Source organism: Sus scrofa, chromosome 3 (assembly GCF_000003025.6).
Source record: "Sus scrofa isolate TJ Tabasco breed Duroc chromosome 3, Sscrofa11.1, whole genome shotgun sequence".
NCBI classification, from domain to species: domain Eukaryota; kingdom Metazoa; phylum Chordata; class Mammalia; order Artiodactyla; family Suidae; genus Sus; species Sus scrofa.
In genome coordinates, this window is record NC_010445.4 from 32120155 (window position 1) to 32136837 (window position 16683).

At 49.0% G+C, this 16683-nt stretch overlaps 1 protein-coding gene across 21 annotated transcripts in view; it reads right to left on the reverse strand.

The window, feature by feature from the left end:
* Positions 1-16683, reverse strand: part of CLEC16A (C-type lectin domain containing 16A) — a 220211-nt gene that overhangs the window by 182022 nt on the left and 21506 nt on the right. For 11 of the 21 annotated variants that reach the window (XM_021086617.1, XM_021086619.1, XM_021086629.1 and 8 more), the window contains 5 exons: positions 9934-10082; positions 6851-6956; positions 5564-5569; positions 5062-5185; positions 1246-1420 (listed from right to left, as the gene is read on the reverse strand). In XM_021086617.1, the coding sequence (XP_020942276.1) occupies positions 1246-1420; positions 5062-5185; positions 5564-5569; positions 6851-6956; positions 9934-10082 (560 nt within the window). The remainder of the gene's footprint in view (positions 1-1245; positions 1421-5061; positions 5186-5563; positions 5570-6850; positions 6957-9933; positions 10083-16683) is intronic. The other 10 variants (XM_021086621.1, XM_021086630.1, XM_021086618.1 and 7 more) reach the window with 3 other exon arrangements.

Consider the following 16683-nt stretch of genomic DNA (forward strand, 5'->3'; position numbering starts at 1 on the left):
CAAGACCCCCGGCTCTTCTTCTCTTGGTGGCAGAGTCCGCCCTGCAAAGGAGACGCGCAACCTAATCCCATCCGACGCCATCCACGAGGCCGCTCTGCTTCCACCTGAGAAAGCCTGCACCCTCAGTCATGGACTAGACGCTGACCGTGGTCCAGAGAAGAACCAGGTCCTAGATTACCCAGAGGGTTAATTTCCCCCAGCTTGGCCCCAGCGCTGGTGGGAGAGGCCCCAGGCCCACCCTCAGGAAGGCGGGGGTGGGAGAGGCTGGGGCCCCTGGTCTCAGGGGTCCCCGGTCTCAGGAGGCCCCTCATCTGTACGGGCGTCACGAGCTCCACCTCGCGCCAGCCCTGAGAGGACCTTCAGGACACTGTTTGCTCCGGGGAGATGACTGCCTTTTGCCGGTGGCAGAGCGGGGAGAGGGAAGAGGCCGTGTGAACTCAGGTCTGAAAGCTCCCGTCCCCATGCTCTCCCTCTGTCTCCAGAGCTGCCTTGGGGAGATCGCATGAGGGTTACAACTTTCTTTTCTCGCTGATTTCAACAGGAATCCCCATGTGCCACCTCCACAAAGAAAGCTCTACCCCCGTGGGTCGCGTGTAACAGGCCGGGGCCCCTGCAGTGACCAGCTGGTTCTGCCCCTGAACCTGGGGAGGTGCTGGCGGAGGGTCTCCCTCCCTGAAGTGGCATTTCTCGCAGAGGGGACCATGAGCCACCAGCTCAGACTCGCCTGGCGGGGTGGGTTAAACATGCAGATCCTTGGCCCAGTCCAGATGCACATTGCCCGAGGCCCTGAGCGGAGGGAGGGCACCCAAGGACGAGCACTTCCACAGCCCTCTCCCCGCGAGCCGACTGGGCACAGTCCCTGCCCCGGGCCCTTCTCCTAGGTGACTGTCCATCTTGGGCGAGTTCGGTGGCTGCATCTTCTCCAAGGCAATGAACTCTGGTGGCGACACAAGAAACTCCGCCACCAGGGATGAGAATACCTCAACAGGAGGACTCACAGAAACCAAAACCCTAAATCTGTGGAGGTTTCCTGTTTCCTTCTGATTTCAGTAGTCTTTTCTCATTCATTCACAGTCCACGCACACGCACTCACTGCCTCTCTCTCTCTTTCTCCGCCTCCCGCCCTCTCCCTCAACCCATCAGGGGAAATGAGAGGAAAGGAAAAGAACGGCAAAGCCCTGGTCCCTTCGAAGGCCAGCCCTCCTCAGAGCAACGGCTCTCCGCCTGCCCCGCCCACCTGCCCACCTTGTCCTGGTTCTCCAGGGAGTAGACGTAGAGGGGCAGGAAGAGTCTGTTGAGCAGGTGGTCCGTGAGCACATCGTTGAGGAACTCGCAGTTGATGATCAGGATGTCGTTGAGATAGTGCAGGTGGTCCAGGTGCTCGGCCACCAGGTCACTCAGCTTCCCCCGATTCCGGTGCCTGCCAAGAGAGAGCCCACCTCAGCCCGGGAGCCAAAGCTCAGAGCCCAGAACCAAGAGCCTGACACTAGGTCCCGGAGGCCCTCAGTTCACACACAAATATGTGGGCCAGTCTCGAGAGACACCTAGCCAGGCCCTACTGGTGCGTTAAGGAGGAAAAGGACAGGTCCACTACAATCGATTTTAGGGGACTCAGAGGGTCCCCCCATCTTCTGGGGGCCTCAGTACAACTCACCCCACCAGCACCACCGCAGCCCAAGACAAAATGGGTAAGCAGAGCAAAACCCAGGGAAGCCCTTAGCGAGCCATTTCAAACAAGAGCAGCCACCAGGTTAAGCAGTAAGATCCCTTGGCTCCTAAGATAAGCAGCATTCAGGGAAAAATAAATCCTCACTATTTAAAATGCTCCAGGAGTTCCCGTCGTGGCACAGTGGTTAACGAATCCGACTAGGAACCATGAAGTTGCAGGTTCGATCCCTGGCCTCGCTCAGTGGGTTAAGGATCTGGCATTGCCATGAGCTGTGGTGTAGGTCACAGATGCAGCTCGGATCCCACATTGCTGTGGCTATGGCATAGGCCGGCGGCTATAGCTTCGATTCGACCCCTAGCCTGGGAACTTCCATATGCTGTGGGGTGGCCCTAGAAAAGGCAAAAAGACAACAACAACAACAACAAAAATGCTCCAGAGGACTTCTGGAGAGAGGCAGACCCACCGGGGTTGTGGGGGGGCGGGGGTGTACCTCGCACAGGGACAGGCCATACCACCCCATCCCCCAGGAGGCCCCGCTCCCTCCAGTGAACCAACAGGCACGGGGTCAGGCCCCCCAAGCGATCAGTCTCACGCTCGCCAAGGACGAAGCCCTAAAAGAGCCCGCGGGACACGGTCACCTCCCCCAAAGCACCATCTGCTGCACAGAGCAATCTAGCTAGGAGAAGACCTGTTGTTTGCACGATGGTTGCTACTCAAGACATAGATGGTCATGTTAGAAGACAGAAAACTAAAGAAGAAAATAATAGCAAAACGAAATCAAGTTTCCTATAGCGCCACCACTAACATAACATCTGTGACCCTATGTCCGTCCTCCACATTTCGGGTCTTCCTATAATCACATCTAAAAGAGGGTGTTACAGGGAGTTCCCATCGTGGCGCAGTGGTTAACAAATCCGACTAGGAACCATGAGGTTGTGGGTTAAGGATCCGGCGTTGCCATGAGCTGTGGTGTAGGTCACAGATGCGGCTCAGATTCTGAGTTGCTGTGGCTGTGGTGTAGGTCGGTGGCTACAGCTCCAATTGGACCCCTAGCCTGGGAACCTCCATATGCCTCAGAAAGCGGCCCTAGAAAAGGCAAAATAAAATACAATAAAAAATAAAAGAGGGTGTTACATATCTATCTGCCTAATCGTTGTTTTTTTTAAAAAAAAAAAAAGGATAGGATCAATTTTGCTTCTTTTACCTAATTCTGGACAATTATTCCTCACCGTACTTTCATAAGATAGTAAATATTTATAACAATTACGTGTTGTGAAGCCTAACAGTATAATGAGTCCCGAGGAACCCACAACCCATGAGACCTAGAATATTTATACACAATGTCGGCAACCTCCTCCCACTTAAGATACTGTGTTCACTCTCCTTTAGCAGGATACTTGATGCACTTCACTTTTTAAACTTTTAGTTTAAAAAATATCTAAGCAGGAGTTCCCATCATGGCTCAGTAGGTTAAGAATCTGACTAGTATCCAGGAGGATGCAGGTTCGATCCCTGGCCTCACTCAGTGGGTTAAGGATCTAGGGTTGCCACAAGCTGCAGTGTAGGCTGCAGATGCAGCTCAGTTCTGGCATGGCTGTGGTTGTGGTATAGGCCGGCAGCTGCAGCTCCAATTCAACTCCTAGCCTGGGAACTTCCATGTGCTACAGGTACAACCCTAAAAAGTATTTAAGTAATATATGCAGAAGGATTTAAAAATCAAACAGTACTGATAAGCTGATCATAAAATAGAGCAGCTCGTGGCCCAGCCTCCCTGACCCCTACCCTCTCTCGAGAGGAAGCAGGGGTTTTTGTTTTGTTTTGTTTTTAGCCATGCCTGCAACCTGTGGAAGTTCCAGGGCCAGGGATCGAACCTGCTGAGCCATAAGACAATTCCCAGAAGAAGCAGTTTTTAACTTTTTTAACTGTTTCAGTGGATAGTTCCCTCTGTTCTTCTATAAAATCTGCAAGGATCTCTATTCTGCAATTGAGCCATTTTATAAAGTACACAGTGACCTTCTGTTAGGACAGAACTTTTTGTATCCCCTCCCCCAGCCCCCACCCAGTAGTCATCAGCAATTGGTGTTGACATAACCATTCAATGCAGAGCCACAGGGAGGAACAGGAGTGCATTTCCTTCCTCGTATAACTCTTTGTTCTTTCTGGAGTTAAGTGTTTCATTATGTTTCATACCCATGACCATTCATACCTCTCTGGGTCCTTGTTTTCCCAAATGCCTGGTCAGATGTGCCATCCACCCAGCCTTCTTTCCTTCCCAATAAGGGAGCTAGTGTTTCCTCTCTCTCCACCTCTGGGAGCCCTCTTTGCTGTCTCTTTATCGTCCTCACCGAGGTGCACCTCTCACCAGATCTTACAAAGCTGTCACTCTGGGGCAGCGCTTCTTAACGGACTCAGTCTTTCCTTAAGGGAAACATATGGCAATGTCTGGAGACATTTTTTGCTCATCACGACTGGAAACGGGGTGCTGCTGGCATCTAGTGGGTGGAGGCCAGAGATGCTGAACACCCTACAACACACAGGACAGTGCCCCCCCCAACAAAGAATTACCCAGTTAGAATTATCTAGATCAAGAGCATGAAATTGGAGAAATCCTGCTCTGGAATTATTCATCACCATCTTAATTTTTTTTTTTTTTTTTTTTTTTTTTGTCTTTTTGCTATTTCTTGGGCCGCTCCCGCGGCATATGGAGGTTCCCAGGCTAGGGGCCCAATCGGAGCTGTAGCCACCGGCCTATGCCAGAGCCACAGCAATATGGGATCCAAGCCGTGTCTGCAACCTACACCACAGCTCACGGCAACGCCAGATCCTCAACCCACTGAGCAAGGGCAGGGACCGAACCCGCAACCTCATGGTTCCTAGTCGGATTCGTTAACCACTGCACCATGACGGGAACTCCTTTTCTTTTTCTTTTTTTTTTTTGTGATCTTTTTTTTAAATCAGATTTATTGAGATACTTTACATACCAAAACTGCACCCTAAGTATACAATTCAATGCTTTTAGTGTATTCACAGAAGTGTCCACCATCACAGCCAATTTTAGAACATTTTTATCCCCTCCCCTCAAAAAAAAGCCCTACAGTCACAGGTAGTCACCTTCCATTTCCCCCGCCCCAAGCCCTAGGAAAACACTCATCTGCTGCTTCTATGAATTTGCCTATTCTGGGCATTTCATACAAATGCCATCAGACAATATGTGGAACCTTCCAGAGTGTGGAAGTCCATATTCCACCTACATGTAAGGGTTAGTTTTGTTCGTGTGTGTGTGTGTGTGTGTGTGTGTGAGTGTGTGTGAGTGTGTGTGTTTTTCATGAATGACAAAGGCATTTTCCCCCAGGCACCCTGTCACCTAATAGGCCCCCCGGGGGGTCACTTACTCCTCATCTGTCTGCACACAGTTATCGAGTTCGATCACGTGGCTCCCAATGAACCAGACCAGATTGGAAAAGTAAGGGACAGCGGTCTTGTCTCTGATATAGTGCAGCATGGCCTGGTTATCCACTGAGAAAAGGCACAAAAGAAGAAAGACAAGAAAGTCAAGCTACTAAAAATAACTTGGGGGAGATTAAAAAAACAACAACAAAACAAAACCACAATGAAAAAAGCCCTCGACTATAATCTGACTCTTTCTGTCTTTCCTGGAAGTACTTAAAAATGGTTACCTTATTCAGAAAACTATACTCAGCAAGGCAGTTTCATGCTATTTTTATAACTGATAACATTAATTGGGCTAAACGTTAACAGTGCAGTAGATAGCCCACTTAGCAGCAGTACATTTAAATAGTCTGCAATGGAAACCACTCCATTCTTAAGCAAGCTTCCTGTATTTTCATGTAAGGACACGTTAAGAAAGCGGAAAACCAGAAGTTATTAACTTACATGACACTGGAATAAGGAACACGGGAATCGTCATTGAAGGAAAGGCAAAAAACAGACAACAGTTAACAGGGTTAGGAGCTGGGAGGGGAGGCAGCTGCTCAGGGGCAGAGGGCTGGGGCAGGAGAGACGCGGCTTAGAGGACAGAGAGCAGGCGGCTACGGTGGTGGCGGCAGTGTCGGGACTGGGGCTCAGACCAGGTCGCAAACACAGAAGCCGTGGGCTGGCCAGGGACTCGGTGAGACACTGGCAGGCCAGGCGGGTACAGTGGGGAGCACGGGCCTCCACCCCAAAGGTAGCAGCTGCTTCTGGCGCCAGCTCAGCACTGCCCTGCGGCCCTGGAGAGCCACATCTACACCTTCAAGGCAGTCATCTGAGACCTCCCAAGTTTTAAATACTGACAACTCTATCTTTTATCAAAAAATATCTAAGCCGCATAAAACCTGTCTGAGAGCTGGGTTCGGCCCTCAGGCCCTGAGTTTGCGACCCCTCGAGGCTCTTAGAAAGGCTCTCCAATTTAAGGCAATCCCAATCCCAGAACTAGGCTGGAGTGAGTTCCCGAGGAGGAGTTCCCGCCCCCTCCCAATTAGGGGGCGTCTCAAGTAATCACCTCGTTAACCCTCAAAAGTCAAAGCATCTGGTCCCTGAGAAAATGGGGTCCCAGCTCCAATGTGGTGACTACATGGGAAAGAACCCCCGTGCTGGGCAGAAAGGCCGTCGCCTTGGAGGGCAATTCCAGCCAGCCTTTGCGCTGGGGCGGGCAGGAGGCCCCGGAAGGGCTTTCTCCTGGAGGCAATGATTCCATTCAGGCACTAAGTGTTTCTTGGAAGAAAGGAGGAATTTGTTGTTGGGTTTTGCAGCCGGTTGAGAATACAAGACTGCCCCCTGCTGTTTGGGATGTGAAATGCTTTCACACATTATTTAAAGATCACACAGCCCCTGGCTGTACTGAAGTATATTTTAGAGGCTGAGGGGCAAATATTTCAATCTCACAATTCAAAGACAGCTTTGCTTTCTCTAATTATCCTGTGGATGCTCTTAGGGTACTATGACTTGTACGTATCAGCATGGAGACTTTCACGCACAGAACTAAGTGTGCGCAGAGAAGGCAGTATTCGTGCAAATGGGGTAGCTGAACGTTCGGCCAGGAGAACTTTTTGTAAGGCATGCAACCTCTGCTATAATAAGCGAGCTTCCTGTTACCCCGAGAGAACAGTTGGTAGGGACCCACGAGAGCAAGCACTGCTGTCAAGTTAGGAAGCCGAGGCACGCACGCACACGGAAACTTACCTTTGTAGACATTTAAAGTTATGGTTCTTACAGCAATTCTAACCATGCTTTCAGGGTGATTGAAAAATTTGATGGCTTCTGTGTACAGGGCGAAGTCGTTAGTGTGCTAAAACACAAGAAGTACCGAAAATCAGTTATAGACACAAGTCAGGCCTGCCCCACTTCAGCGTGGTGAATCTTATCAGAGGCCTCGGTAAAACACAAAACAAACAAACAAAACCAGAAGGGCCACATGAACCTCAAGCCAGTGGTTCATTCCCAGTGGGGCATACGGGAAGGGATGGGAAGGGGAGACCATGGAAGAAACAGAAATGGGTCCAGACAGCACCAGGCCCGGGTTCACGGTCTGTCTGACCACCTCCTAGCTGTCCGATGAATGCCTCTAAGCCTCTATTTCTTCATCTATAAAATGAGGATAATAATTCCCACTTCACGATTGCTAGGATTAAATGACATTAACGAACTGTTGGCAGCAATGCTAGTTATTATTAATAGATGCCACTGCAATGAATAAAATGCAACACAAAGTTTTACTACCTTCAGAGACTATTAGCTACCATATATTTCTCTATTTGAAATACTAAAATTGTAAACACTGTCATGCAGGAGGAGGGTCTCGGGTATCTTCCACCATTAAAAAGAGGTCATCAGGAGTTCCCGTCGTGGCGCAGTGGTTAACGCATCCGACTAGGAACCATGAGGTTGCGGGTTCGGTCCCTGCCCTTGCTCAGTGGGTTAATGATCTGGCGTTGCCGTGAGCTGTGGTGTAGGTTGCAGACACGGCTCGGATCCCGCGTTGCTGTGGCTCTGGCGTAGGCCGGTGGCTACAGCTCCGATTGGGCCCCTAGCCTGGGAACCTCCATATGCCGCGGGAGCGGCCCAAGAAATAGCAACAACAACAACAACAACAACCAAAAAAAAAGACAAAAGACAAAAAAAAAAAAAAAAGAGGTCATCAGAACAGATTAAAACAGTTTAGAACCTGGGACCTCCACCAATGGAGCCCCAAGGGGAAAGCTCACGGTGGTGTGCTCTGCTGCCCCCTGCTGGCCAGTTTTCCACGCGGCTCTGGGCAAGACTGGAGGGCACCCCAAGCAGGAAGGGCAGGGGGAAGAGGGAAGGGGCAACTTCCAGGGAGGAGACACCTGTCTGACGAGGGCAAAGCCACTTAGAGCACTGGAAGCAGGTGTGCACATAACGCGCGAGCACTGGCCTGCAGAAAAGGAAACCAAGGCGCCTCAACCATCGAGCTCCTCCCACTCCTCTGGTGATCAGCTGGATGTTCTTCCAGAAGCATGCTGGCCCCATCTCCCCGCTGCTGGGTGCACAGAAGTCCGGCTACATCTACATGGAGGGAGAAGCTGGCCCTCTCTCTGGTCTGAATTTTGCAGATGGGCTTCTTCCACCCAGGGGAGCCTCAGGGAAAAGGTGGGCAGCACCTCTCTGGTCTCTGGACAGGATTAATGAGCACCTACTGTGTGCCAGGCACTGGGCCACACATTGTTGACCTTTCAAACTGCCCCGCACTTTGTGGTCGACAGCCTGTCTTTTTGCCCTTAGAAGCCAGCTCTGCCCGCTACCAACCTAGACAAGGAATCAAGGTGTAGGCTGCTGCTGCCACAGCACATGGACAGAGCTGGACGGATTTTGCCCAAACTCAGCAGGACTGTGGTGTGACATCCAACACAGGCTGTGCAGTGTATGTGACCACCGACCAGAAGACACCTGCCACACTAACAGCGCAGGGCTGCGTGCCAGCTGCCTCCAAGGTGGCCCATCACCCTGGCTCGCCTGCTGGAAGTCACCATGCTGTCCTCCCACACAGGGTCAGGGCTGGCCTGCGCCGCTGAAGGAGCACTGGAAGGCACGGCGTGTGGCTGCCGAGGCTGGGTCGGGAAAGGAGTTACGGCTTGGTTTCCCGGGGTCATCTGTTTTACGGGAAGCCAGCTGCCGGGTCGTGAGGACACTCAAGCAGCCCCCTGGAGGGGCCGGGGTGACCAAGGCCTCCTGCCAACGGCCAGCACTGCGCGGTCAGCCGTGTGAGGGAGCCTCCTAGGAGCAGACCCTCCGACCCTAAGCCAGCCTTCAGATGATGGGCGCCACCTGCGAGACCGAGCCAGGACTGCCCTGCCGGGCCGCTCCCAAATTTCAGACACGCTGTGAGGAAATGTGATAGAATTCTGACCAGCAAGTCAGGAGGGGAGTCTGCTGAGAGGCTTCTGGGAAAGAAGTATTTGGGACACAAGAAGGGACATTATCTCATCAGGCTTTTCAGAAGTGGTGTGTGAGTACGTGACGTTTGGAGCTCCTACAGCCATCCTGAGACCGTGAGGGGTTGAGCCTGAGGACAGACGCCAATGGAACGGTCAGCAGAGCAGGAAGATGGAAAAGCGTGGGTCGCTGACGAAGTGGTTGAGCCACGGGACAAAGCAGCCCTGGGACAGGCAGCATCTGTGCCTTCTGGTATGTGAGATAAACAGACCTGATTCTTCAAGTTCCCTTTACTTGTGAGAACAGCAGCAACTTATTTATTTAAAGTGCTAGTAATTTTCTCAAAGAATACCAGCGATTTGAGCTTACAAGGGATGGTATTGGCTACATTTTAGGATGCCAGGTACATGCTAGTTGCTTTGAAGACATGATCTCATTTAAATCAATCCCCAGAAGGGCCTTCGAGGTAGAAACTATCATTCCCATTTCTCAGATGAGGAAACTGAGGCTCATAGGACTGGTACCTCTCCGAGGTCACAGAGCAGGGAAGTGGCAGAGCTGGGCCTAACTGGAGTTTCTGTTTTGCCAACAGAGAAGCACAACCCTGAGTTAGTTTCTGGGCATGTCTCCCCACCGAGAGTATAGTGCGCTCAGGTAGCACAAAATGAATTTTACATCAAAAATAGGGAAGGTAACTTGTTAAAAAAAAAAAATCAATGCACACCCAGGTCAAAAACAGCACTACTGTGAACATCAGGAAACAGGAACGCGTAAGTGCTTTGTGAACAGACACAGGTCACCCGCCAAACAGAGGCGCTGCTCTGATCAGCTCGCTTTCCCCCCACAGCTGTACGGAACCGGCACTCACTCACCTCATTGTAAAAGAAATGCACAGTGTGGTTGTTGAGTTTTAACGAAAGCGTTTTCAGGAACGATATGTAATATGCCATAATCTCTTCATCGGAAAAGTCAAACTTATGGACAATGATGGAATTTACATAGTTATTAGAGAGCAAATAATCTAGACGGAGAAAAAAAGACAGAAAACAGGTTAATGACTTGACGCTGGAGGCAAGTCCAAGAACGAGCAGATGACCACATGACTGTACGTGAACCCATCAAGCTAAGAGGGAGCAGCTTAACCTTCAACCTGCAAAGGTATCGGCCACCAGGCCTAAGCACCAGCAAGTTCCAGAGCAATGACAGGGAAAGCCTGGGCCGCCCCTCCCTCTCTCCCACACCGGCAAGGTTCAGCAGAGAGCCCATGGAGGGGTGGGGGCAGACGAGCTGGCATGTGGGCCTTTTCACAAACCGCCCACGGTGAGGGTGAGCAGCACTGTGTCTTATGAAAGATGGCCCCATCTTGCCATCGAAAGTCATACAGTCACCCTTGAATGTGACAGTGCTACAGAGGGCACCATCTGGTTTTTTTCGCCCTATAAGGCCACATGATTTCATAAAGGCCACTTCACGCTGAATCTCCGCCACCTGCCTGGCACCAGGAGCTACACATTCATTTATCATCATGAAGACACTGCAGTGTAGGCCTTGTTCTCCCGCTGTGCCAATGAACTAAAAAAAAATGTTACTTAATGTGTCAGAGGACACTGAGACAGCGAGTCGGAGAGGGAACCCAAACCCAGGTCTGCTGTCCTATGTTAACACCATCACTGACTAAGGCGGGCCAGCGATGAAAACTGGGAGACGAAAGTTGGCCTGAGGGCACCAGGGCTGACTGGAGATGGGCCGTCCCTGCTAAGGTCCCCACCCCTGCAGAAGCACAGGCCCAGCATGGGGAGAGCTTCCCACCGTGCGAAGGGAGTTGGAAAGCACAGATCAGAAGGCTGTGTCTTGGAAGCCAAAGGGCCAGCCAACAGACCAACGAGTGCTGCAAGCTGTGCTGGCCAGTGAAGACAGGTCCTCGCTGCTCAAAGTCTGGTCCTCGGACCAGCAGCACAGCATCACCGGGAGCTTGTCAGATGTGCGGGATCTTGGGCCCCAGCCCCGACCTCAACTCAGACGCCTGGCTGGGCCCAGAACTCCGAGTTAAGAAGCCCCACAGGGCTTCCCATCACACTCGTATTTCAGAGGCCCTGGGTTCAAAGGCAGATTTGGGTCCGTGCTGCCTCTGCCACCTCCTAGCGGGGTGACCTTGGATGAACCACTTAGCCTCCCCACCCCCAGCTTCCTTGTCTGAAAACTGGGATAACAAGACCTTCCTTACAGGCGCTGATGCACTAAACGCGCTGAGGCCCGTGAGGAGCACGAGGGAGCACGGCTCACGCAGCTGCTGCTCTCCTCTGCACTGTAAATGGGAGATTCCTGACTGCCACCACCAGGCCCGCAGGCACGACTGTTGTTCTTGGGGGATTTAGAAGCAAACCAGTGAGTTATTTGGTGCCAAAAAAGGTCCCTTACGTAAGTCAAAGTACTACTGAAAAGGCTAGCATCGCAGACACAAATGAAGAGCCATTGGGGAGCAGGGGGCGTGAGAGGGGCCGCAGGGTGGGCCCAGGGCCGGGTGCTCCTCAGAATGTGTTCTCAGAGCAGGCTCTGCAGGTAGGATGTCAAAACTGTCATTTTCGAAATTTGACTATGACACTCCCTGAGGGAGATCCTGGGACCTGCTCCAAGAGAGGAGACAGCAGATCTGGGATGGGGTCCCAGATTTAGAATTTTAATATGTTTAACAATGAAGTTACGGAGTGTCTGTTGTGGCTCAGCAGGTTAAGGACCCGACTAGCATCCATGAGGATATGGGTTCGATCCCTGACCTCGCTCAGTGGGTTAGGATCTGGTGTTGCCATGAGCTGTGGTGTAGGTCGCAGACGAGGCTCGGATCCAATGTAGGCCAGCAGCTGCAGCTCAGATTTGACCCCTAGCCTGAGAACTTCCATACACCGCAGGTGTGACCATTAAAAAAAAAAAAAAAGAGGTTACACACAACCACGCAAAACCTACAGGATGCAGCAAAAGCAATCCTAAGGGGGAAGTTCAAAGTAATACAGGCCTTTCTCAAAAAACAAGCAAAATCACAAAAAAAACAACCCAGCCTACCACCTCAAAGAATTAGAAAAAGGCCAAACAAAACCTGAAGTTGGCAGAAGGAAGGAAATCATAAAGATCAGAGAGGAAAGAAAGAAAACCGAGATTTTAAAAAACAGAGAAAATCAATAAAACTAAGAGCTCATTTTTGGAAAGGATAAACAAAATCAACAAACTTCTGGTCAGGCTCACTAAGAAGAAAAGAAGAGGGCCCAGGAGTTCCTGTCGTGGTGCACTGGTTAACGAATCCGACTAGGAACCATGAGGTTGCGCGTTCAGTCCCTGCCCTTGTTTGGTGGGTTAAGGACCCGGCATTGCCATGAGCTGTGGTAGGTCGCAGATGAGGCTTGGATCTGACGTAGGCCGGCGGCTACAGCTCCGATTCGACCCCTAGCCTGGGAACCTCCATATGACGTGGGAGCAGCCCTAGAAAAGGCAGAAAGAAAGAAAAAAAGAAAAGAGGGCCCAAATAAACAAAATGAGAAACAAAAGAGGAGAATTCATAATTGACACTGTAGAAATACAAAAACTCGTAAGAGAATATGATTGTATGCCCCCCAAAAATAGACAAGCTAGAAGTAATGGACAAATTTCTAGAAACATACAGCCCACCAAAACTGAATCAAGAAGAAATAGATCATTTGAACAGACTGATCACTGGAAGTGAAATAGAATCTGTAATTTAAAAAACTCCCTGCAAACAAAAGTCCAGGAACAGATGGCTTCACTGGGGAATTCTACCAAACACACAAAGAAGAACTTATACCCATTTCTTCTCAAACTCTTCCAAAAGAATGAAGAGAAGGGAACATTCCCAAAGTCACGCTATGAAGTCACCATCACCCCGATACCAAAACCAGACAAAGACACTAACAACAACAACAAAAAAATTACAGACCAATGTATTTGATGAACATAGATGCAAAAATCCTCAACAAAACATTAGCGAACTGGGAGTTCCCGTCGTGGCACAGGAGAAATGAATCTGACTAGGAACCATGAGGCTGTGGATTCGATCCCTGGCCTCGCTCAGTGGGTTAAGGATCCAGCATTGCTGTGAGGTGCAGTGTAGGTCACAGACGCGGCTCGGATCTGGCATTGTTGTGGCTCTGTCACAGGCTGGCAGCAACAGCTCTTATTATACCCCTAGCCTGGAAACCTCCGTATGCCTTGGGTGCGGTCCTCAAAAGACAAAAGACAAAAAAAAAAAAAAAAAAAAAAAAAAAAAAAAAATTAGCAAACTGAATCTAACAACACATAAAAAGGATCATATACCATCATCAAGCTGGATTCATCCCAGGGGCACAAGGATGGTTCAACATATGTCTATCAATCAACTTGATTACATCACATCAAGAAAAGAAAAGATAAAAACCAAGTGATCATCTCAATAGAGGCAGAAAAAGCATTTGATAAAATTCAGCATCCATTTATGATAAAAACTCTTGGGAGTTCCCATCGTGGCTTAGTGATTAACGAAGTAATCACTAGTATCCATGAGGATGCAGGACTAGTATCCATGAGGATGCAGGTTCGATCCCTGGCCTTGCTCAGTGAGTTAAGGATCCAGTGTTGCCGTGAGCTGTGGCGTCGGTCGCAGACACAGCTTGGATCTGGCATTGTTGTGGCTGTGGCGTAGGCCAGCAGCTGAAGCTCTCATTCAACCACTAGTCAAGGAACTTCCATATGCCATAAGTGCGGCCATAAAAAGCAAAAGTAGGAGCTCCTGTTGTGGCTCAGCAGTTAACAAACCCAACTGGGATCCATGAGGTTGCAGGTATGATCCCTGGCCTTGCTCTGTGGGTTAAGGATCTGGCGTTGCTGTGAACTGTGGTGTTGGTCACAGATGTGGCTCGGATCCTGAGTTGCTGTGGCTGTGGTGTAGGCTGGTGGCTACAGCTCAGATAGGACCCCTAGCCTGGGAACCTCCACATGCCGCGGGTGCGGTCTTAAAAAGGCAAAAAAAAAAAAAGCAAAAGCAAGCAAACAAACAAACAAACAAAAACCCTCTTACCAAAGTGAGTACAGAGGTACTACATCTCAACATAATAAAAGTCATTTATGACAAACCCATGGGAAACATAATACTCAATGGTGAAAAGCTGAAAGCCTTCCTGCTAAACTCTGGAAGGAGACAAGGATGCTCACTCTCACCACTTCAATTCAACACAGTATTAGAGAGGTTCCCTGGCGGCTCCGTGGGTTAAGGATCCGGAGTTGTCACTGCTGTGGCTCAGGTTTGGTCCTTGGCCCTGGAGCTTCTGCATGCCATAGGTGTGGCAAAAAATAAAAATAAAAAGATAAAACACTGGTAGTCTTAGCCACAGCAGTCAGACAAGAAATAAAAGATATCCACATTGCAAGGGAAGAGGTAAGATCATCCTTATATGCAGATGACATGGTACCCTATACAGAAAACCTTAAAGACTCCACAAAAAAGCTATTAGAAGTGATAAATTCAGCAAGGTAGCAAGACACCAGATTAACATACAGAAATCTGTTACTTTTTTTAAAAAATATGGAACGTGTCACGAATCTGCGTGTCATCCTTGCGCAGGGGCCATGCTCATCTCTGCATCATTCCAATTTCGGTGTATGTGCTGTCAAAGCCGGCACAGAAATCTGTTACTTTTCTTTGCACGAATATTGAATATCGTAAAGAGAAAGTAAAAAAACACCTTTTTAAATCATGCCCGGAGGACCTCCTGCCGTGGTGCAGTGGGTTAAGAATCTGGCTGCAGCGGCTAGGGTCACTGCGGAGGCACGGGTTTGCCCTCTCCCCAACCTCCAGCCTGGCACAGTGGGTTCAAGGATCCAGTGTTTCCTCAGCATGGCTTGGGTTTAATCTCTGGTCCAGGAACTTACATATGCCATAGGTGTGGTCTTAAAAAATAAATAAATAGGAGTTCCCGTCATGGCTCAGCGAAAGCAAATCTGACTAGGATCCATGAGGACACAGGTTCAATCTCTGGCCTCACTCAGTGGGTTAGGGATCTGGCGTTGCCATGAGCTGTGGTGTAAGTCACAGATGCAGCTCAGATCTGATGTTGCTGTGGCTGTGGCATAGGCCGTGGCTACAGCTCCAATTAGACCCCTAGCCTGGGAAACTCCAAATGCCTTGGGTGCGGCCAAAAAAAAAAAAAAAAAGACACCAATAAATACATAAATAAAATCACGTCCAAAAAAAAAAAAAAAAAAAAAAAAAAAAACCCTAAGGAAAAAGCCTGACCTTGGTGAAAGACTTTTATGTTAAGAACTATAAAACACTGCAAAAAGAAACTGAAGATGATTTAAAGAAATGAAAGGATATTCCATGTTCTTAGATTCTAAGAATATTGTTAAAATGGCCATACTTCCAAAGCAATCTACAAATTTAATATGATCCCTATCAAATCACCTATGACATCTTTCACAGAACTAAAATAATCCTAAAATGTACATGGAATCACCAAAGACCCAGAATTGCCAAAGGAATCCTGAGGAAAAAGAACAAAGCTGGAAGCATAAACCTACCAGACTTCAGACAATGCTACAGAGCTACAGTAATACACTGTGGTACTGGCACAAAAACAGACCTATGGATCAATGGAAAAGAATAGAGTGCAGAAATAAACCCACACACCTATGGTCAATTAATCTTCAACAAAGGAGGCAAGAATATACAATGGAGAAAAGACAGTCTCTTCAGCAAGGAGTGCTGGGAAAGCTGGACAGCCACATGTAAATCAATCAAGTTAGAACACACCCCCACGCCATACACAAAAAGGAACTTAAAACGGTTTAAAGACTTAAACATAAGACCTGACACCATAAATCTCCTAGAAGAGAACATAGGCAAAACAGTCTCTGACACAAATCATAGCAACGTTTTCTTAGGTCAATCTCCCAAGGCGGAAAAAATAAATGGGACCTGATCAAACTCGTAACCTTTTGCACCACAAGGAAAACCACAAACAAGTGAAAACACAACCTATGGAAGAAAAGGCAACCCTCCTGCACTGGTGGTGGGAATGTAAACTGGTGCAGCTATCATGGAGAACGGTATGGAACTTTTTAGCAAAAAACTAAAAACAGAGTTACCAAACGATCCAGCAATGCCACTCCTGGGTGTACATCTGGAAAAGACAAAAACTCTAATTTGCAAAGATACGCGCGCCCCAATGTTCACAGCAACACTATTTACAACAGCCAAGACATGGACATAACTTGATGGGGTACATTTACACGATGGAGTATTACTGAGCCCTAAGAAAGAAGAAAATAATGCCATTTGCAGCACCATGAACGGGCCTAGAGTTTATCATACTGAGTAAAGCGAGACAGAGAAAGACAAATATCATCTAATATTTGGAATATAAAAAAATTTGATACAAATGAACTTATTTGCAAAACAGAAATAGACTCCCAGACAGAAAACAAACTTACCGTTACCCAAGGGGAAATGGGGGGTGGGGAGGGTACACGAGGCGCTCCAGATTAACAGATACACATGGCTATAAATAAACAAACAACGAAGACCTACTGCAGAGCACAGGGAGCGACATTCAGTATCCTGCAAAAGTGAACTGAGGTCACAC